Genomic DNA, 21,992 nt, shown 5'->3' on the forward strand with positions numbered 1-21,992 from the left:
TTATAAAATTTAGATGGTCTTAATTGCTGTGGTTATAGTTTCTACGGTCTCTGTTGTGTAGCGGGGAGTGCTAGTAAACAAGGGCCCTTGAGTATATTTAATTGTAGTGTAATTAGTGGTATTGATTTGATTTAATTTAATTTAATTAGTGATATTGATTTGATTTAATTTAATTTAAATTAATTAAAGGGTAAGTCATGACAGCACAGCTCAGCCCCACGGCATGCTCCTCCTGCACTATGTGGGAAATCAGGGACGATGACCATGTGTGCGGGAAGTGTATCCAGCTGTAGCTACTGACAGACCGCATTGCGGGGCTGGAGCTGCGAATGGATACATACTGGAGCTTTCGCGATGCTGAGGACATCGTGGATAGCACGTTTAATGAGTTGGTCACACCGCAAGTAAAGACTGCACAGGCAGGAAAGGAATGGGTGACCGCCAGGCAGGGTAGTAGGTGCAGGCAGGTAGTGCAGGGGTCCCCTGTGGCCATCCCCCTCTCAAACAGATATACCACTTTGGATATTGTTGAGGGAGATGGCTTATCAGGGGAAGGCAGCAGCAGCCAACTTCCTGGCACCATGGGTGGTTCTGCTGCACAGGACGGGAGTAAAAAGAGCGGGAGAGCTATAGGTGATAGGGGATTCTATTGAAAGGTGAATAGATAGGCGTTTCTGCAGCCACAAACGAGACTCCAGGATCGTATATTGCCTCCCTGGTGCAAGGGTCAAGGATGTCTTGGGGTGGCTGCAGGGAATTCTGGAGGGGGAGGGTGAACAGCCAGTTGTCATGGTGCATATAGGTACCAACGATATATGTAAAAAACGGGATGAGGTCATAAAAGCTGAATATAGGGAGTTAGGAGGTAAATTTAAAAACAGGACCTCAAAAGGTAGTAATCTCAGGATGGCTACCCGTGCCACGTGCTAATCAGAGTAGAAATAGAAGGATATTTCAGATGAATACGTGGCTAGAGGAATGGTGCAAGGGGGAGGGATTCAAATTCCCGGGACATTGGAACCGGTTCTGGGGGAGGTGGGACCAGTGCAAACTGGACGGTTTGCACCTAGGCAGGACCGGGACTGATGTCCATGGGGGAGTGTTTGCTAGTGCTGTTGGGGAGGGTTTAAACTAAAATGGCAGGGGGTCGGGAACCTGTGCAGGGAGATAGAGGAAAGGGAAGCAAGGATAGAAACAAAAGACAGGAAGGAGAAAAGCAAAAGTGGAACGCAGAGAAATCAAGGGTGTAAATCAAACAGGGCTACAGTAAATAAGAATTCTAAAAGGACTAAGAGTGTTAAAAAAACAAGCCTGAAGGCTTTGTGTCTTAATGCGAGGAGCATTCGTAATAAGGTGAATGAATTAGCTGCGCAAATAGATGTAAACGGATATGATATAATTGGGATTACAGAGGCATGGCTCCAGGGTGACCAAGGCTGGGAATTCAATATCCAGGGGTATTCAATATTCAGGAAGGTCAGGCAAAAAGGAAAAGGAGGTGGGGTAGCATTGCTGGTTGAAGAGGAGATTAACACAATAGTAAGGAAGGCTATTAGCTCTGATGATGTGGAATCTGTATGGGTAGAGCTGACAAATACCAAGGAGCAGAAAACGTTAGTGGGAGTTGTATACAGACCCCCAAATAGTAATGCTGAGGTTGGGGATGGCATTAAACGGGAAATTAGAGACACGTGCAATAAGGGCACAGCAGTTGTCATGGGTGACTTTAATTAAGCTACATATAGATTGGGCTAACCAAATTAGTAACAATACTGTGGAGGAGGAATTCCTACAGTGTATACGGGATGGTTTCCTGGACCAATATATCGAGGAACCAACTAGAGATCAGGCCATCTTAGACTGGGTATTATGTAATGAGAAAGGATTAATTAGCAATCTTGTTGTGCGAGGCCCCTTGGGGAGGAGCGATCATAATGATAGAATTCTTCATTAAGATGGAGAGTGAAGCAGTTGACTCAGAGACTAGAGTCCTGAATTTAAACAAAGGAAACTACGATGGTATGAGGCACGAGTTGGCTAGGATGGATTGGGGAATGTTACTTAAAGGGTTGACGGTGCATAAGCAATGGCAAACATTTAAAGATCGCATGGATGAACTACACAATTTGTTCATCTCTGTTTGGCATAATAATAAAACAAAAAAATGTGACTCAACCGTGGCTAACAAGGGAAATTAGGGATAGCATAAGATCCAAGGAGAGGACATATAAATTGGCCAGAAAAAGCAGCAAACCTGAGGATTGGGAGCAGTTTAGGATTCAGCAAAGGAGGACAAAATGATTAATTAAGAGGAGGAAAATAGAATATGAGAGTAAGCTTGCAGGCAACATAAAAACTGACTGTAAAAGCTTCTATAGATATGTGAAGAGAAAAAGATTGGTGAAGTCAAGCGTAGGTCCTTTGCAGTCAGAATCAGGGGAATTTATAACGGGGAACAAAGAAATAGCAGACCAATTAAATACATGCTTTGGTTCTGTCTTCACAAAGGAGGACACAAGTAACATCCCAGAGATGTCGGGGAACATAGGGTCTAATGAGAGGGAGGGTCTAATGAGAGAGAGGAATTGAATGAAATCAGTATTTGTAGGGAAATGGTGTTAGGAAAATTAACGGGATTGAAGGCCGATAAATCCCCAGGGCCTGATAATCTACATCCTAGGGTTCTTAAAAAAAGTGGCCCTAGAAATAGTAGATGCATTGCTGGTTATCTTCCAAAATTCTATACACTCTGGAACAGTTCCCATGGATTGGAGGGTAGCTAATGTAACCCCACTATTAAAAAAAGGTGGTAGAGAGAAAACGGAGAATTATAGACCGGTAAGCCTGACATCGGTAGTGGGGAAAATGCTAGAGTCCATTATAAAGGATGTAATAGCAGAGCACTTGGAAAAAAGTGACAGGATCGGACAAAGTCAACATGGATTTACAAAAGTTAAATCGTGCTTGACTAATCTACTGGAATTTTTTGAGGATGTAACTGGTAAAATAGATAGGGGAGAACCAGTGGATGTGGTGTATTTGGACTTTCAAAAGGCTTTCGATAAGGTCCCGCATAAGAGATTAGCGTGTAAAATTAAGGCACATGGGATTGGGGGCAAGGTATTGACTTGGATGGAGAACTGGTTGGCAGACAGAAAGCAAAGAGTTGGAATAAACGGGTCTTTTTCCGAGTGGCAGGCAGTGACTAGTGGGGTACCGCAGGAAGCGGTCCTTGGACCCCAGCTATTCACAATATATATTAATGATCTGGACGAGGGAACTAGATGTAATATCTCCAAGTTTGCAGACGACACAAAGCTGGGTGGGCATGTGTGCTGTGAGGAGGATGCCGAGAAACTCCAGTATGATATGGACAGGTTGGGTGATTGGGCAGAAGCATGGCAGATGCAATAAAACGTGGATAAATGCGAGGTTATCCACTTTGGTGTCAAAAACAAGGCAGATTATTATCTGAAAGGCAATAGATTGGGAGAAGGGGAAGTGCAACGAGACCTGGGCATCCTTGTGCACCAGTCGCTGAAAGTAAGCATGCAGGTGCAGCAGGCGGTTAAGAAGGCAAATGGTATGTTGGCCTTCGCAGCGAGAGGGTTTGAATACAGGAACAAGGATGTCTTGCTGCAGTTGTACAGGGCCTTGGTGAGGCCACATCTTGAATATTGTGTGCAGTTTTGGTCGCTTTATCTGAGGAAGGACGTTCTTGCCATGGAGGGAGTGCAGCGAAGATTCACCAGGCTGATACCTGGGATGGCAGGAATGACGTATGAGGAGAGATTGGGTCGATTGGGCATGTACTCGCTTGAGTTTAGAAGAATGAGAGGGGATCTCATCGAAACTTATAAAATTCTAACAGGAGTAGACAGACTAGATGCTGGAAGGATGTTCCCGATGGTCGGGGAGTCCAGAACCAGGGGTCACAGTCTAAGGTTAAGGGGTAAGCCATTTAGGACAGAGATGAGGAGGAATTTCTTCACCCAGAGAGTGGTGAACCTGTGGAATTCTCTTCCAAAGAAGGCAGTAGAGGCCAATTCATTAAATATATTCAAGAAGGAGTTGGATATATTTCTTGAGGCTAAAGGGATATGGAGAGAAGGCAGGAACAGGGTACTTAATTTGGATGATCAGCCATTATCTCATTGAATGGCGGAGCAGGCTCAAGGGGCCGAATGGCCTACTCCTGCTCCTATCTTCTATGTTTCTATGTCTATGTCAGGTCCCGCTTTGGACTAATCAGTCACCTGCGAACTCATTTTTAATGTGGAAGCAAGTCATCCTCGGTTCCGAGGGACTGCCTAAGAAGAACATGGAATGAGCTTTAGCTTACATTAAACCCCTGCTGTATCCAACATGGGAGTGCTTGATGGACAGTGTAAAGGGATGCTTTACTCTGCACCTAATCCACAATGTACCTAATTTGGGAATGCTCAATGGGGCATTGTGGAAGGAGCTTTACTCTGCATCCTACCCGTGATGTGCTTGCCTTGGGAATGCTTTATGGGGAGATTTTTTTTGATAACATCAAACTCCTGATCTCAGTTCCTCCCAGGTCAGGTTTAGTATAGGTGAGATGGCATCTAAGCTCTTAATTACTCAGTGAAAGTGTGTGGCAGGTAATAGATGAAATACAGGCAGATACAATGTGAATTATTCCCTCCCACATTTCAGAAATATAGAAAGTTATGAATGAACAGGACTGGAAAAATACCATTGTAAACCACAGTATCGGGCCTTTTCCAAAAGTATGTCACCATACTGTTATCTTGTAATTCTCAATCACTTTTTCACCAAAAAACAGCCAGCTCCTCGAGTTTTCTGACACCATCTGCCTCTACTCTCTCTCCAGGTATTGTGTTTGTGTTCCATGCATTTATCACTCTCTGTATGAAGTAAAGTAGTTAAACTGTCTGTCAGGGGGGAAAGTCCAGACTTTACCCCTCAACAGTCAGAGGGGCAATGGTGACGTCACACTTCGATTACTTTTTACTTCTCCCCCTCTGAGATTGGTAAGCCTACCCGCACCTCGGGCTCACCTTCTATACCTTGCCGCCGAGATTCCCGCTGCTGCCGCTCTGAGGCCTACCCGTGCCTTGGGCTCACCCTTTATACGCCGCCGCCGAGAGTCCCGCCGCTGCCGCTCCGAGGCCTACCCGCGCCTCGGGCTCACCTTTTATACCTCGCCGCCGCTGCCGAGATTCCCATTGCTGCCGCTCTGAGGCCTACCCGCTCTTCAGGCTCACCTTTTATACTTTGCCACCGCCGAGATGCCCGCCGCTGCCGCTCCGAGGCCTACCCGCGCCTCGGGCTCACCCTTTATACCTCGCCGCCACTGCCGAGATTCCCGCCGCTGCCGCTCTGAAGCCTACCTGCGCCTCAGGCTCACCTTTTATACCACACCACCGCCGAGATTCCCGCCGCTGCCGCTCTGAAGCCTACCCGCGCCTCGGGCTCACCCTTTATACCTCGCCGCCACTGCCGAGATTCCCGCCGCTGCCGCTCTGAAGCCTACCTGCGCCTCAGGCTCACCTTTTATACCTCACCACCGCCGAGATTCCCGCCGCTGCGAGGCCTACCCGCTCCTCGGGCTCACCTTTTATACCTCGCCACTGCCAAGATTCCCGCCGCTGCCGCTCTGTGACCTACAGTCTCTGTCACAGGCGGGGCAGACGGTGGGTGGGGTGCTTGGGTTGACGTGCGCTCCTTGCGCCGCCTGCGCTTGGCTTCCGCTTGCTCCCGGCGAAGAGACTCGAGGTGTTCAGCACCTTCTCGGATGCTTCTCCTCCACTTTGTGCGGTCTTGGGCCAGGGATTCCCAGCTGTCGATAGGGATGTTACACTTTTTCCAAGGAGGCTTTGAGGGTGTCCTTGAAGCGTTTCCTCTGCCCACCTGGGGCTCTCTTGCCGTGCCGGAGCTCCGAGTAGACCGCTTGTTTTGGGACTCTCATATCGGGCATGCCGACAATGTGACCCATCCATCAGAGCTGATTGAGCGTGGTCTAAGCTTCGATGCTGGGGATGTTGGCCTGAGTGAGAACACGGACGTTGGTGCGCCTATCCTGCCAATGGATTTGCAGGATCTTGTGGAGACAGCGTTGGTGGTACCTCTCCAGTGCTTTGAGGTGCCATGTCTGACGCATACATGTTACTCAGGAATTAACATTAAGACTTTCCGATGAGCAGTCTTCCAGTGTGATGTTTCAATTATCCACACCAGCCTGACCACCTTCTCTTTTGAGCTGCACTGCCAATTTAGTGCTCAAATTGGTGGTAGGCTGCTGCTGTGCAAGCCCTTGCCCTGAAGGAGCTGGGGTAAGGTTTGACAAACTCGTTTCACATGCAACCTTTACAGCCAGCAGAGAAAATACATCAGCAGTCTGGATTGGTACCTAGGACCCAGTCGGAAAAGGAGAACATTTGACCCATTGCACCTCCTAATCCTTCACCAGAGTGGCAGAACATTCTCCATCTGGGCGATTTGAATTCATGTCCTAAAGACAAAACTGCAGTGTCTAATGTAATGTGACACCTGGTTTCCCATGGGTTGCACTTGATCCCGGGTTCCAGATATGAATGAACAGTGTCTAAGATATTGTGGCAACTGGTTCCCAGTTTGCTTTGTTGTTCACAGCCTGTCATCTCAGATGCCAAGGATTTCCACATGGTGAAATGGAAGCAGACATGCATCAAATGGTTGGGTAACTATGATTCTAGGTGAGAATAACTCCACCTCCGCAAGATTCATACTACATCCTTTTGTACTCAGGTTTTTAGGCAATAAATGGAAAATATGTACCCACTGCTATCATTGTATTTTTCTTTGCGCTCAGTGTCGGTCTCAAAACAGATTGATGGTACAAGCCCAAAAATCGTTGTCAAAGATATCAAGGATAAAGGCAAGAGGATCCCACAGGAAGAGATTGGAAACTGGAGTTCAATGTAAGGAATCTGTAACCTATAGCAAAATTTCCCAGAATGTGGAATTTCAGGCTTGTTCCTCATAGCATTTCATATTGCCCTAGGGTTGAACTGTCTCCAGCTGCAAATAAATTTGCTATTGATACAAGAGATTACTAAATCACACCATTAGTTTGGACGTTAGGAGTAAGATGGAATTGCTTGTCCCCAATACTTGCTCTCGCATTCACAACTAGAAAACAGTTTCCATAAGCATACCAAGTTATTTATGAAAACAGGCATCCAAACTTGTGCCATGTAAGGGCGAGCGCACCCAGATTCAACAATTAATCCCAAATCATGGTAACTTGCTCAGTGAATTCTTACCACATTCTCCTGTCACTTCTGACTTGTCACCAGACCAAGGAATACAGGCAAAAAGTACTTGTTACATTTAGTTAAAAGGTTAAATATACAAAAAGCCTAGACACGACAAGATCCTCAAAGAGCACAATACTTAAAAACCTTATATCCACAGTCATTCCACAAGCGGTTATACTCTTTTTTGAATAGCTGGGTAATATTTGCTGAACCCACGGACCCAACGTGGAGCCACACTCAAAAGGGACTGAGAGTTGTAGATAGGGATACAACATGAATGGAGGCCATTTTAACCTAAACTGTCCACTGGGAGCGAGGTGGAAATGGATCGGATGCCCGGTTTACACACAGTCCGATTTTATCCTCTGTTGAAGTCGATGGAGAGTAAAATTGGGAGGAGTGTGAAACAGGCGTCCAACCTGAACCTGCCCCATTCCCTCCGGGCAGGTTAAGTTAAAATTACCCCTAAATCTTTGACCCAAGCAATCTTTGAATGAAGCTGTCCATTGAGCGTGCAGGAACAGTGAAAACTCTACAGTTCCTAACAAACAGCAGGATCTTTGGAAGATCAGTTAGTTTTGTCTCTTAATAGACCTTCAAGCTCTGTGGAGGAACTGGATTTCGCACTATTGTACTGCAAAGTCCAATCCCCCCCCCCCCCCCCCCACACGCCACAGAGCTTGGATACCTCTGCTAGAATTAAAAAATAGCGGCTTAAGCTGTAATTTACTCCATTGTCCATAGGATGCCTTGAGGTCATCCAAAACGCGGCTGCCTGTGTGCTAACTCACACTAAGTCCCGTTCACCATCACTCCTGTGCTCGCTGATCTACATTGGCTCCCGATTAAGCAACGCCTCGATTTCAAAATTCTCATTCTTGTTTTCAAATCCCTCCATCTCTCTTGTAATCTCCTCCAGCTCCACAATCGTAGCTCCACAATCGTTCCCCCCCCCCCCCCTCCCCCTCCCCCTCGATATCTGCGCTTCTCTAATTCTGTCCTCTTGAGCATCCCGGATTATAATCGCTCAACCATTGGTGACCATGCCTTCAGCTGCCAAGGCCTTAAGCTTTGGAATTCCCTCCCTAAACCTCTCCACCACTATCTCTCTCTCCTACTTTAAGACGCTCCTTAAAACCTACCTCTTTGACCAAGCTTTTGGTCATCTGCCCTAATTTCTCCTTATGCGGTTCGGTGTCAAATTTTTTGTCTTATTATAAGATTCCTGTGAAGCACCTTGGGACGTTTTACTACGTTAAAAGGCGCTATACAAATACAAATTGTTGTTTTTTCACGTTATAGCTATTTATTTTCAATTAACAAATATAGTGAGTGTTTAACAGATTTACAGCTTCTGAGTTGAGGTTCACTGGGAATAGCCTTTTCCTTCATACATTCCACTTAGGGTTTCAACCCTCAATGAATTTCTCCTTTAATGGCTCAGTATTCAAACCCAACACTACCCTCTTCTGTTGTAGTTGTTAGGTTAGGATTATCATTTTGAAAATGCTGTTCCAGCCACCAAAGCAACTTCTAATTTAATTGGTTTTGAGGCAGTCCGTTTTAGTTTCAAACAGCAACTTGCACCTAACATCATAAACTTGTCCTTAATCTAATTAAAACGGTCCCAAAATGCTTCACAGGGGTAAAGAGCACTGGACACCAAGTGGTGGGAAGATTGAGATGATGGCTGAAGACATGATCAAAGTAGATTTTCAGAAGCCTCTTGAAAGAGGGAGGAGAGGCAGCAAAGAGTTGAGAGAGCGTGGCCAAGAAAACTGATGGTGGAGTGAAGGGAGGAAATGAAAGCAGTGAAGAGAGTGGAGGGCATGTGTAGGAACATAGAGCTGAAAGTTAAAGATAATGGGAGAGGCCAAGCTAATGGAAGGACTTGTAGATGAGCCAAGGATTTTGAGATTAATCCATTGGGCAATAGAGAGCCAATAAATCTTGTTAAGGACAACGACAGGGAGTGGACTTAATGGACAAGTAGCAAATTGTGAAGGTGAAATTCAGACAGCTAGCAAGGAGCACGCAGAAGCAATCAATTCTAGCAGTACGGGCAAGTATTTGTGGCAGTGGGAGAGAGGTAGGGGTGCAGTGGACACTGGTTTTTATGCTGGATATACTGCTTGGGTTTAACATCAATGGTCCCTCCCATAGGAGCCAGAGTGTGGCTGTATCTGCCAGATGTCTAGGTAAATATAGCGAGACACAGGGAATGAGCAGAGAACTCTTGCCAGTTTTGGATTCTGGATTACTGGAAAGTATCACCACACGATCCCTTCACCTTTTAGTACGTGGATGAATGTGCACAATAATACCAAGGCTCAGGTTATGAATCAGCAGTCAAATTTACCTAACATTAAACAGGTCCAATAAACAATATTTAGTGCAACCGTTTTCTTCCAACATTTATAAACTTCACTGTTTTCCTTGAAATGTTGAAACAAAGATGCTTCTCCTGCGCCACCTTTCAAATATAACACTGGTCTTTGAAACACAATCACTCACCTCTTAAGGGAGTAAATGGTGCCATGGAGCCATATGTAGCTAGGTTTACATGCTGGCTTTAGGTTGACTCCTGAACTGAGCCTGTGTAGCCTACTATAAGACCGCAATCAGTAGTTCCTAGGCACAGAGCTGTCAAAAGGGACTGCAAGGAATTGGTCATACCTCCTACGAAGCTGTTAATCAAAATTCATTAAGTGACTCCCAGATTGACAGTCACAAAGGATGTTTCTCCCAACTCACGTTGATTGATCTGCAGTGACTGATAATTAATTCTTAGTGCAGCCGGCTATCAACAACACTCTGCCAGATTGACCCCAATGATTCCGAATTAAATTGGCAGCACATTATACTCCCTTTTCCCCAATACCAGCCAAGCCTCAGATGTACAGCAAACCTTTGGCTTACCAGAGAATAATGTATATTCCTTAGCTTGCAAGGCCAGCAGAAACCAGTATTAACTCTGAGCATGCTGTGACCAGCAAGAAAGGATCTGAGCGATAACCTTAAAAGAGACGATAATCCACAATTAGAAATGATTTATATTGTTTGTTAGGCCATCAATTGCTTACGTCTGGCCTCTGTAGCTGCTCCATCAGGGCTGCATGTCTGATTTCTTGAAAACCACTCGAATACCTGAAGGACCAACTTTGATTGAGTTTTATTTAATGTGAGGATACCTTTTGATCTTCCATCATAAGCTTGGACTTCAAATGATAGCAAAGCATTTCACCCAGGTCGGCAATCTAGTCTTTAGTATTTTCCTACCTGGCTATGCTACTATACATGCCAAGAGCGGGTAGGGCGTTCCGCAGATTAAACATTTCCAGACACATAATTCAAGTTACACGAATTACTGTGGCTCTGAGAATTTTACTCTTCTGAAATGATTTTAACTCCCCAAAGCCTCTCCACCACCTAGAAGGCATAAGTCTGGACTGTGATGGAATACACTCCACTTGCCTGGATAACCTACAGCTGCTACACTCAAGAATTACAGCACCATTCAGGGCAATCTACTTGACTGGCACTTTATCCACGAGTCTAACCATCCACCCCCCTCCATCACTAGCGTACCGTGGCTGCAGTGTGCAGTATCTACAGGATCTACCGCAGCAACTCGGCAAGGCTTCTTCGACAGCACCTCCCAAGCCCGCAACCGTCATTATCTAGAAGGATAAGGGCAGCAGGTGCATTGGAACACCATCACCTCCATGTTCCCCTCCAAATCACATAACATTCGGACTTGGAAATGTATCGCCGATCCTTGCTGGCCAAAATTCTGTAACGGATACGGAACTATTGTAGTTAGGTCACTGGACGAATTATCCAAAGAAAATAAGTTCAAATCCCACTATAGCAGTTGAGAATTTGAATCCAGCTTTTTTTTATACCTGGAAATAAAAAGCTAGTATTAGTCAAAGTGATGAAGAAGCCGTCAGATTTTCATAAAAACCCAACTGCTGCACTAATGTAGAGAATTGGACTACATGAATCCCACGCCAACATGGTTAACTCTTAATGCTCCCTGAAGTATCAAACAGAAGATCCACCACCTTCTCAGGGCAACTAGGGATGGACAATAAATGTTAGCCTTGCCAGCGACATTCATATACCAACAACGAAAAAAAAACCTCCCTGCCAAATAACATTGCGAGAGCACCTTCACCACACTGACTGCAGCAGTTCAAAAAGGCAGTCCACCACCATCTTCTCAAGGGCAATTTGGGGTGGGCAATAAATGCCCACCTTATCAGCAATGCCCAAATGCCAAGAAATAATTTCTTGAAAAGTGCAGGTGAGAAACATTTATAAAAAAAAAAAAAAAAAAATTGTACTTAATCTGCTTTATTTTAAATCATGATCTTCGTAACATCGTCCCAACTCCACTCCTGCCTCAGCTCAACCCTATCTTTGTTACCACTAGACTTGACTATTCTAACACACTCCCAGCTGGCTTCCCAACTTCCACCCTCCATAAACTTGAGCTCATCCAAAACTCTGCTGCCCGTATCCTAATTCGCACCAAGTCCCGTTCACCCATCACCCCTGTGCTCGCTGGATCCAGGTTGAGCAACATCGCCATTTAAAAATTCTCATCCTTGTTTTCAAATCCCTCCATGGCCTCGCCTCGCCCCATCTCTGTAACCTGCCCCAGCCATACAACCCTCCAAAGTATCTGCACTCCTCCAATTCTGGCCTCTTGCGCATCCCTGATTTTAATTGCTCCAACATTGACGGCCTTCAGCTGCCAAGTCCCTAAGCTATGGAATTTCCTCCCTAAACCTCTCCGCCTCTCTACCTCCTTTAAGACGCTCCTTCAAATCCACCTTTGTCATCTACCCTAATATCACCTTATGTGGCTCGGTGTCAAATTTTGTTTGGCAACGCTCCTGTGATCACTTTTTAATAAGTTTGATTATAGATTTTAGTCTAAGATATTACGAGGAACGTTTCCAATCCTGTACATGCCAGGAGCGCATGCTTGTGTCCTTTAATCTTAATGGATGCAAAATCATGGAATAAAAGAGCACAATTTGCCAATATACACCTCCCAGCATATGCTTGGGCAGAAACTTTCCCCTCTATACAATCTATCAGAGCTTTACTTTGTGCACAAGGTTACCTTTTGATTCATAGAGAGTGAAGGCTTACCTACATGAACTAAATTTTGCTTTGGGCTTAAGAAAAAGAGATCGAAAGTGTACGGAGGTAGTCTTTCAGAGAAATCAGAAAGGTATGTTGATCGTTCATACTGCTGCCAATGTATGTATTAAAAGCAAAAATAGTTCTACTGTTTACCTTGTGTCCTTTCAGATTACTTCACGCACAATGTCGTTTCAGTTCCTAGGGAACAACAGCTTGCCTACGGAAGTGCGCTATTGTGTTAGGCATGAGGAAGAGTACTGAATAAACTTGCAACAACCTATTTGTCACTCTCCTCTCCCCACTTTGCTCCCCTATTTGCTCCCTTCTTCTGCCGAAGGTACTGATTATTCCTGGAGTACTGTTCCACGTATCCATTTAACCATTCTTCACGCATGAGCCTAGGCAGAGTGTTGGCAGATTATTCAACCATAGGGGGTGTCACAGCCAAAGCAGATTTTGTGCTTGCCTAACATCCACACACACGGTCACGAGGAAGGGTCACTGCTTAGCTGTGTGGAGTAGGAACGACAGTTAATTTTTTCCAGGCAAAGCTATTGAAGCAGACAATGGTTCAAGGGATAGATAAGTAAATAGATTGCTGGAGATAAAAAGGATTGAAGGGCACGGCAAGTAGGTGGAATAAACTATTAAAAAGAGACGGGCTTGTTGGACAAGCCAATGGACTTCTCCTGTTCCTAAAATTGCACATGACAGAAATCCGACATTGGCACAGCACCTGTAGAGGTCAATAATAAACTCTCGTACAGACTCAAGACCCTCCGGCTAAGTACAGACCGTTAATTGAAGCTGTGTATAAATACACCTGATAATGACACTGCGCTGTGCCTGTACAGGTCAGTGGGTCAGTATTAAAGATTCACATGGACGCAACACGCTCAGGCTGAATACTGATCGTTTATTGTAAATCGTATTACAGGAAATCTGAACGCTTCAGATTTAAACGGTTGACAATTAGATGAGCCATTTCCCGCCGAGCAAAGAAACCCAGAAAGAGAAATTAAAACTTAAAAAAAAAAACAATTGATTAAAAAATACTTGGTCACAGTTTGTTGAGACGATAGTCGAGTCAGCAGCTAATTAACACCGATATTTAGGTTTAGTGTCTCGCTAATGTCTTCCACGCTAAAACCAATAAGCAAAACATATGACCCGAGTTTCTGCACGTACCAAGGGACCCGCGGCTCTCGTCACGATGCAAAGCAAACCTGCGAAAGAAGGGACATTGCAGATTGATTAAAAACAGGCCTTTCAACTCAAATCGCCGCACAGGTGCAAACCACTCAAAGCACGTCACCTCGAGACCAGAGCTCCCTTCCCTGCTCTCAGCCAGCCAGCAAATCTTTTTCTGAACCACGTGATGTCCAATGGGCGACTGCAAACGGGACGCGACAACATATCGATCCTGATTACCGACAGTAGGACCCATCCCGCAGTACGCATACACCAACAGTGACAGGCGCAACCAGGAAGGAGTCAGAACACCTACTTTCCAAGGCTCAAGACCCTGCTGCACATCAGTGATCGCTGCTCCCAGACACTGTCTGGAAGAGGGAGACCGCTTCGCTTGAAAGAGTGCCATGCCTCACTGTTTGAATCTTCTACGTACAATGGTTCAGTAGCTAATGCAAATAGGATACGACGACAAACAGGACTTTCTTTTTAAATAGACTTCAGCTGAGGGAGGTGGGCACATTATCACAAGGTAACGTGATGAGAGCCTATACCCATTTCCCCAATTCATACGGTTAATTTGCACATATACAGGCTGTCTGTCAAACAGATAAGCAGAAATAAGAAAGACAAAGTTAACTGATCTGAAGGTCAGCGTGTTAATCCAGTGTGCAGCTGAACCACACAGGTCCCAGGCTGAGGCTCAGTCACCGTAGAGTTAGCTGATCTCAGCTGGGGCTAGTGGCACTTCAAACATTTAGTGCCACTGTGACGGTGACACTTCTGTACAATGCTCAAACTTGGACCAACTGTAGTGAAGTAACCATCAGCCGTCAACATGGGAAATCAACAAAGTCTATCTCGGCATCAACTGGCAACATATCCGAAACTTCGCGGTTTTTCAACCAATGAACCGACGCTGATCCATTACCTGCAACGTTAGGCAAGTGATCATCAGGCTACCTTGGACACATCACTCGACAAAGCCCAAAGATTCTTAGCCAGGTGTGTTTTTTTGCTAACCCACGACTACGTATAATGAAAGCATCCACATGGATAACCATGTGATCACTGGGCGGAACAATAGCTCCCGACAGTCAGATACACCGACGGGACTTAATTCTGCGAGCCACCTGATCAACATCACACGGCTTAGAAGCGCAGAGCATCGATTTTATTCGAGGCACGTGGAATTGGTACGATGTTGGACTGCTTACGGCACAAGACTGGCTGTGGCACAGTTCACGGCGTTGGTCACGATCCATTCCCTGATCTGTTCTGCAAGCGCGAGCCTAAACCACAGCAGTCGGCATGGAATGAGACCACAGCTAGCATCACATCCAAACTTGACCACGCAACACATCCCAGCAGGAGTCACTAGATCATGATCAAGAGTGGTGGGGTGGGGTGGGGTCTCCTCCCTAATCCTAGGGGCACTTAGATGAATTGAATCTCCCTTACCAGTGCCCTACCCGAGATCAACAAACTCCACACAAAACGACGACTGATCCCAGGACCTTTCTGGTCAGCTCACCCATGGGTCCTTGGCCAAAGACCGTAATCTACCAGAGATGTTAACTCATCTTTTTTTCTTTTAGATGTTGGCCGACCTGTTGTGCGCTTCCAGCATGGTCAGTTTTACATTTAAGATTTGCAGCCCTCAAGCTTTTTTGTGTTTTGTTCTTCAATAACTCCATACTCCTGGTGATTTCGATACACCCAATTATTTGCAATTGTATTTACACCCATTTGATTTAGTGAGATGCAGTTATCAGGCCATGTATTCTCCTGCAGCGCACCAGTTCTGAAGCAAATTGTGGACAGGCGCTTGACTTCCCCCTCCGCATTTCACTTCTTACTTTTTATCTTTAACATTAATGCGGTCATATAAAAATTATTCACCTCCACACATGTCTTACTAGGTCCTTTACTGTGGGACTGAGCCACACAGAGGTCGTCCCAGGTTCCAGCCCAGCTCTGTGCAGAGTTAGTTGATCTCACCCCAGTGGAAGTCGGGCCACTACAATTGGCCTCGGAGTCCCTGTGCTAATAAGGGAGGAAACATTTTAAATATCATTCAAGGTTCCTGCGCTGGATCGCAATCCAGTAGCATTTGGAACGCGTGGACTTCGAGTGCGAGCATGATGGGGTTCGGCTGCGATAAGGTGCGCAGAATACCAACGGGCGCTTGGTCTCAGCAACCTCCTTATTGAGGGATTGAGAAACGCGGACTGAATTGCATTGAGGAATGTTGCTAACTGAACATCGCCCGACTCCACCCCCGCCTCAGCTTATCTGCTGCTGAAACCCTCATCCATGCCTTTGCAACCTCTAGATTTGACTATTCCAACGCACTCCTGGCCGGTCTCCCACGTTCTACCCTCCGTAAACTTGAGGTCATCCAAAACTCTGCTGCTGCTGCCCGTGTCCTAACTCACACCCAAGTCCCATTCACCTACCACCCTGTACTCGCTGACCTACACTGGCTCCGATTTTAAAATTCTCATCCCTTTTTTTCAAATCCCTCCATGGCCTCGCCCCACCCTATCTCTAATCATCCAGCCCTACAACCCCCCACACCCCGAGATCTCTGCGCTCCTCCAATTCTGGCCTCTTGAGCAACCCCAATTTTAAATCGCTCCACCATTGACGGCCGTACCTTCAGCTGCCAAGGCCCTAAGCGCTGAAATTCCCTCCCTAAATCTCTAATCCTCTTTGCTCCTTTAAGACGCTCCTTAAAACCTACCTCTTTCATCTGCCCTAATATCTCCTTATGTGGCTCGGCGTCAATCTTTGTTTAATAATGCTCCTATAAAGCACCTTGGGACGTTTTACTGCATTAAAGGTACTATATAAAAGCAAGTTATTGATGTTGAAGCATTGCTCAGCTGTGGAGAATCACTGGGTTTTGCTTGGGTAGTACAACATCCAATAGATGTTGTAAAAGAGATGTTCCACTGCCATAGGTGACTTCCCCAGACCCTTGTATTAAGCTCCTCTTTCTCACTCCTGTTTTAAGCCTCTCTCTCTTTCTCTTCCCCACCCCGCACCCCAGTACTCCAATGTTTAAACCCCTATCTCCTGGATCCTCTTTTAATCCTACATCTCCTATCTATCTATTCCCTCGGTCATAGTCCAATCTCTTAATGGCTTTTAAAACGCGACCTGGTGTCACCCATCCACTACTTCCCAATTTCCCTCGTCTTCGCTCCTACTCTTCCCAACCTTATGGTGTCCTGCACTATGGGCCAACACCCTTTAGATGGAGTTTTCTCAACTTGATAAAAAAATAAAAGGGATCACTGTGCATGGATTTGGGGCTGGACAAAAGGTAAACTGTGTCTCCATGGGACTGTGTTTCCTCCAAGATGTGCCTGGCAATGGAAGATGGGCCACAGATGGTTGACTGGACCACAGAAGTCCACATTAGTCCAGAGCACAGTTGATGTTTGACCAGTCCACCTGGCTCGCTAATTAGGACCTTGAGGTGTACAACGGTCACCAGAGCCTGGTATTCTTCCTACTCTGCTCCAAATAACCATGCAAGTCTATGCCCTGATGAGCAGGGCGACCATGGCTGTAAAGCAGCAGGAAGCATACTAGTGCTCTGTCGTGGTAAGCTGTGCAGTTTTAGTTAATCAAAGTCCGCCAGTGTCTCTGCAGACATTTGGGACTTCCTAAGCCTCAGCTTTCCGCCCATTAGCTCTCTGTCCTTACGAGGAAAAGAGTGGGCGCTGCATACGAGGCAAGCGCAAGCTCTACCTGTGTGGATTTGTAGCAGTGTGCTTTGGACACTCCCGAGCACAACAACGTCATTTTTTTTTTGCCATCGTTGTGCTTGGGAGTGTCCAAAAAACTGTGTGGCCGGGAGGTAGATAGACTGTATGCACACAGCGTTAGATTGGATTGTAACTCACGTTCATAGGCCCTTGAATGAGGTCAACGCTTCTACAGCTAATGAGAATACGGACTGCGTTATCAAAGATAAATGGTCCTCACCTTTCAGTTAGTACGCAGGGTACTGGGCGGCGGGGTACTGGGCGGCGGCAGCAGCAGAGTACTGAGCGGCAGAGTACTGGGCGGCAGAGTACTGGGTGGCAGAGTACTGGGCGGCAGAGTACTGGGCGGTCGCGTACGGATCTCTTGCTGCATTTGTAGGGTCATACACAGTGGTAGAAACTGCTGTGCGCTCAAACCCATATCCAGTGCTCAAGGCAGGCATGGGTGGTGGACGTCGTAAAGGGCTCCTGTCGCGACCGAAATAGGTAGTGGAAGCCGCCAATGGCCGCCGCTCGTATGGGTTTACCGCACCGGGGATACGATCTCGCAGGGAAGTGCCGAGAGGCGAAAATGGAGCAGCCCGTCCGTAAGGATCTCCCACGGCTCCGTACGTTCCTGCCCGATACTTCTCGTAGTAATCGACGACCCCATATCGCTCGTCGTAAAGAGGGCGCTCTCCGTACCCGGTTATAGGCCGCGCGGTCATCGAATAGGGATCTATGTAATCGCGTGAGTAGCCGCCATCAAAATTGCCATCGAGACCGCCGCGATCTTTGGGACACTCTTTAGACCAGTGGCCTTCTTTACCGCAGCGGAAACAGCCGTTTTTTTCGCCCATCCCGGGTTGCATCCGCAGCCGACTCTTGGACAGTTCAACTTGCATCCGTTTGCCTTTAAAAGGAGACGCAACACATTATCAGTACCAAGTGCATTAACCAGCTGTACTGGCAGACAGATCAGAATCAAGGTGGACCCTTGCTTCGTTTCTCAATACAACATATAGGAATCACAGCTTAATGAACGGCTCTGTGTGAACTCACTGTGGTACTGAGCCAGGCCAGGAAAGTACGAGGTTCATTTCCTGATCTGTGATGAGTTAGGTTACCACAGCCAGAGCTGTTATACAAGCACTACAAGTGCCCTCAGTGGCCCCGAGCTCTGGAGTGCAAAATTCAAACGGGGGCAATTCTGATTTTGGGTGGTGTAAACCGAGCGATATCGGATGGGCCACCCATTGATCATCTCTCCTGATTTTCATTTCCAGTGACTTGCACACAAAAGTGGCGGGCAGGAAAAGACCAGCTAGTCCATCAAGCCTCCCCCACACTCATGATGGCTGGAGCATCATGACTACACGCTTCCTACCCCCGCAGCCATGTAGTCTCCTGGGAGAGGCAAAAGAAAACACAAGAAAACCCAGGCCCAATAAAAGAATACTCTAGAAAATACCTCTCCAATGTCCTCCGGCAATCAAAACCAGCCCAGATCACATGGACCAAATGTTATTTATAAAGACACTTAATACTCAACAGACACGGGCTACTCTTCTCCACATGGCGCGATGGAACCGAAAATCAGGAGAGACGTACAACGGGTGGCTGATCCGATATCGTCCATTATATACTACAGCCTAAAGTCAAAACTACTCCCAAACAAGAGGGGCAACAACAGTGTTCCTGCTCCCGATCGCTAACCAAAGACTCCTGTTGCAAATTGTGACATTCGGCAAAGGCAGGATCAGACTCGGCTGTGATGCCCCCCCACAATCAAATAGTCTGCCGAACACTGGCTGTCTTGGCTCTATTGTGAAGAGTGGCCATTTGAATAAGATACCGGATAGATTAAGTGGTGGCACAAAGGCAGATGCATCTCATCATATTAAAGTGTGAGGAAATACACTTGCTCATTAAGAACAGTAGATGGGATTACAATCTAAATGGGGGTGTGCTGAGGTGTAGATGAACAATGGGATTTAAGTGTCCAGGTAGGCATCATTAAAAGTTAGCTCACAGGGTACAAGACGCAATTAAAAAGGCACATGGCATTTGGACTTCATCCCAAGAGGTACAGAATATGAAAGCAAAGAAGCAGCACTGCAATTATAGAGTGATCACATTTAATTTAGAACAGAGGTTCCCAAATTGTTTTTGATGAGTCACCCTTATGAGGTTCATGTCCCATGCACGGCCCCCTCTTTCTGGGGAAACAGTATTTTTTGCATAGTTAATGTTAGCGTGGTTATAGCTGGTAACCCAGAATACTTAAGTTTTATCATTCTATCTGCTTTAATTCTGCTCCCCTGCACATTTGGGTTTTTATATGAACTCTAATCATATCACTGGAACTCACTGGCCGGGAAATGTCTTGGAGCTGCTCTCGCTTGCTGCCGTTTCTTTGCCAGAAGTGCATCAGGTGCCCCGTTTACACGTTTCAATGGCGTACCCTGCGCACTTATGGCGAAGTAACACCAGCAAAGCATTTCCCAGCCACGATGACAGTACAAACAACCCCACTGAAAGGAAGACGACTGGCTGCTCCTCTCTTCCGAGTTAGGAGTGTGGGCCGGGTGCAGGATAAACAATCCTCTGCAGATGGAACTTGAAAGGGTCAGTGGTTACATTGTTTGGGGATGGAACAGGGAGTAATGAATCGTTGGCTTGCTTTGGAGGAGGTAAATTACAAGTTTGATTTTTTTTCCCTGCAAACATCAAGAACCCATGAGTATGGAGACTATTATTAATTTGTTTGCTGAATTTAAGCAGCAACACTAAATACAATGATAAAGGGTTTTGACCCGAAACGTCAACTCTAATTTCTCTCCACGGATGTTATCTGGCCTGCTGAGTTTTTCCAGCATTTTCTGTTGTTAACACTAAATACAAGTAGGGCAAAATAGACTTTCTGGAAAGATGGAGAGCACTGGGCAATAAAGTAAACTTTTGAGGCCAAGACAAGTTTTTAAAAAGGAGGGCTATTTATCTATTCCATCTAAACATCATGGGCTCACGAGGACACAGATGGGACAAACAAAAAAGGAACGGATGGTCCACAGAGCTGCAGAACTCGTGGCAAAGAACCTTTTAGCAGATTTTGAAGCCGAGTCGGACGGGGCACCGACTGCTGCTGTTTAGTTTCCGAGAGCAGCGGGGATCCCAGGGCTCACGGACACTTCCAAAACAAAATTTATGCTGTACAGAGGTATGGGCAAGGCAAATAGCCGTATTATTAACTGGACGAGACACATGTAAAACGGAGAAGTCTTGAAAAATTATTTGCATGGATGCTTGAATTTTGAAGAGAACAGAGGTGGGAATCACACAGAGTTGAGAAGTGTGTTACAGCGCACATGGAGAAAATACAGATTGCAGGCATTACAAGTTAGTGAGTTACAGCCAGCATCATCCTCGTGCCCCCCAGATATCTGTGTTGCCCCCCCCCCCCCCCCCCAGTTTGGGAACCTCAGATTTAAAGTATTGTATTCAATTTTGGGCACAGCAACCACGGATATCACCCAAGCCGAAATGTCCAAAACGGAAAGGAGTCCAAAGATTAACTGGGATTATGAAGTGTTTAAAAAGGGAGACTTTGTAAGTAGGACATCAAGAGGATTAAAAAAAAACTGCTGCTCAGCAGGCTTGATGAGCTGAATGGCTCACTCTGGTTGCAACTTACTGGAGGGTGACTGGCACCCACTGACTGGACACCAGCAAGAGGCAAAATGTCAGGAAATGAAGGAAATTGGGATATACTGAATTATATAAGCATAGAGGAAGCAACGCGACAGGGCACAAAGTAGGAAAGAAGCAAATTTCAGACTAAACAGACAAAGACTGTCGCCTCCCACGGGTCAATCTCAGAGTCACCCCACCCCCACCCTGATCAAAGAAGGACATAAGATTCTTTACGGTGGGATTTAACTGGGTTGCTTCTATAAAAGTTGGCATCCAGCAAAGTGAATGCGGGAGACCAGAAGCAACAGGGGAATTCACCGACCAACAATGATGGCATTTTAAAGAGAGTGCACCAGATGCCTCCCAAGGGGGTCATAGGTACTGTACTAGCAACTTTAGAAATAAGGGCGAGAATCCCATTTCAGCAAAGTTAGGCTGCGCCACCGATGTCCACGAGCTCCCTGAAGCTCGCGGGCTGCCCGACTCATCGATGTTAGTCAGTGTACGATTCCCACATTAGTGGTGTCATTCTGCTAACTCTAGTCATATTGCCCCACTAATGCAGGCAACTCAAATCCTTGCTGCAATGTAGCAGCGTGATCAGCAGAATCCCCCATAGAAATGATGGATCCTCTGCAAGGAACATCAGTCCAGGAGGGGAATCAACATGGCAACCGTCAATGAGTACAATGTTCTATGGTGCTTGAAGAGAGATGTGCTCAGCCATAAAAGTCAGTTCTGGCAAGATCCAGGCAACCTATTGACTCAAGCATCTGATGATCGACATACCGTTACTAGGATTTCAACAGCACAACAGCAGGTTCATAAAATTTTCATACTGTGTTCACTTGAATATTAAAACATCCAGCAGTACAATTCCAGTTTCTGTCCTTCCAAATAT

The 21,992-nt window shown here is 46.1% G+C and overlaps 1 protein-coding gene across 2 annotated transcripts in view; it reads right to left on the reverse strand.

Moving 5' to 3' along the window:
- Positions 1 to 21,992, reverse strand: part of LOC147095842 (RNA-binding protein 4B-like) — a 46,656-nt gene that overhangs the window by 11,273 nt on the left and 13,391 nt on the right. Inside the window, exons 3-4 of one of the 2 annotated variants that reach the window (XM_085974847.1) lie at positions 17,640 to 18,311; positions 13,345 to 13,675 (exon numbers count right to left, since the gene is read on the reverse strand). In XM_085974847.1, the coding sequence (XP_085830973.1) occupies positions 17,647 to 18,311 (665 nt within the window). In that variant the 3' untranslated portion in view covers positions 13,345 to 13,675; positions 17,640 to 17,646. Of the gene's footprint in view, positions 1 to 13,344; positions 13,676 to 17,639; positions 18,312 to 21,992 lie in introns of those variants that run through there. The other variant, XM_085974845.1, reaches the window with a different exon arrangement.

This window comes from Somniosus microcephalus, unplaced genomic scaffold (assembly GCF_052327205.1).
Source record: "Somniosus microcephalus isolate GS21.2 unplaced genomic scaffold, FLI_Smic_1.0 unresolved_chr1, whole genome shotgun sequence".
Taxonomy (NCBI): domain Eukaryota; kingdom Metazoa; phylum Chordata; class Chondrichthyes; order Squaliformes; family Somniosidae; genus Somniosus; species Somniosus microcephalus.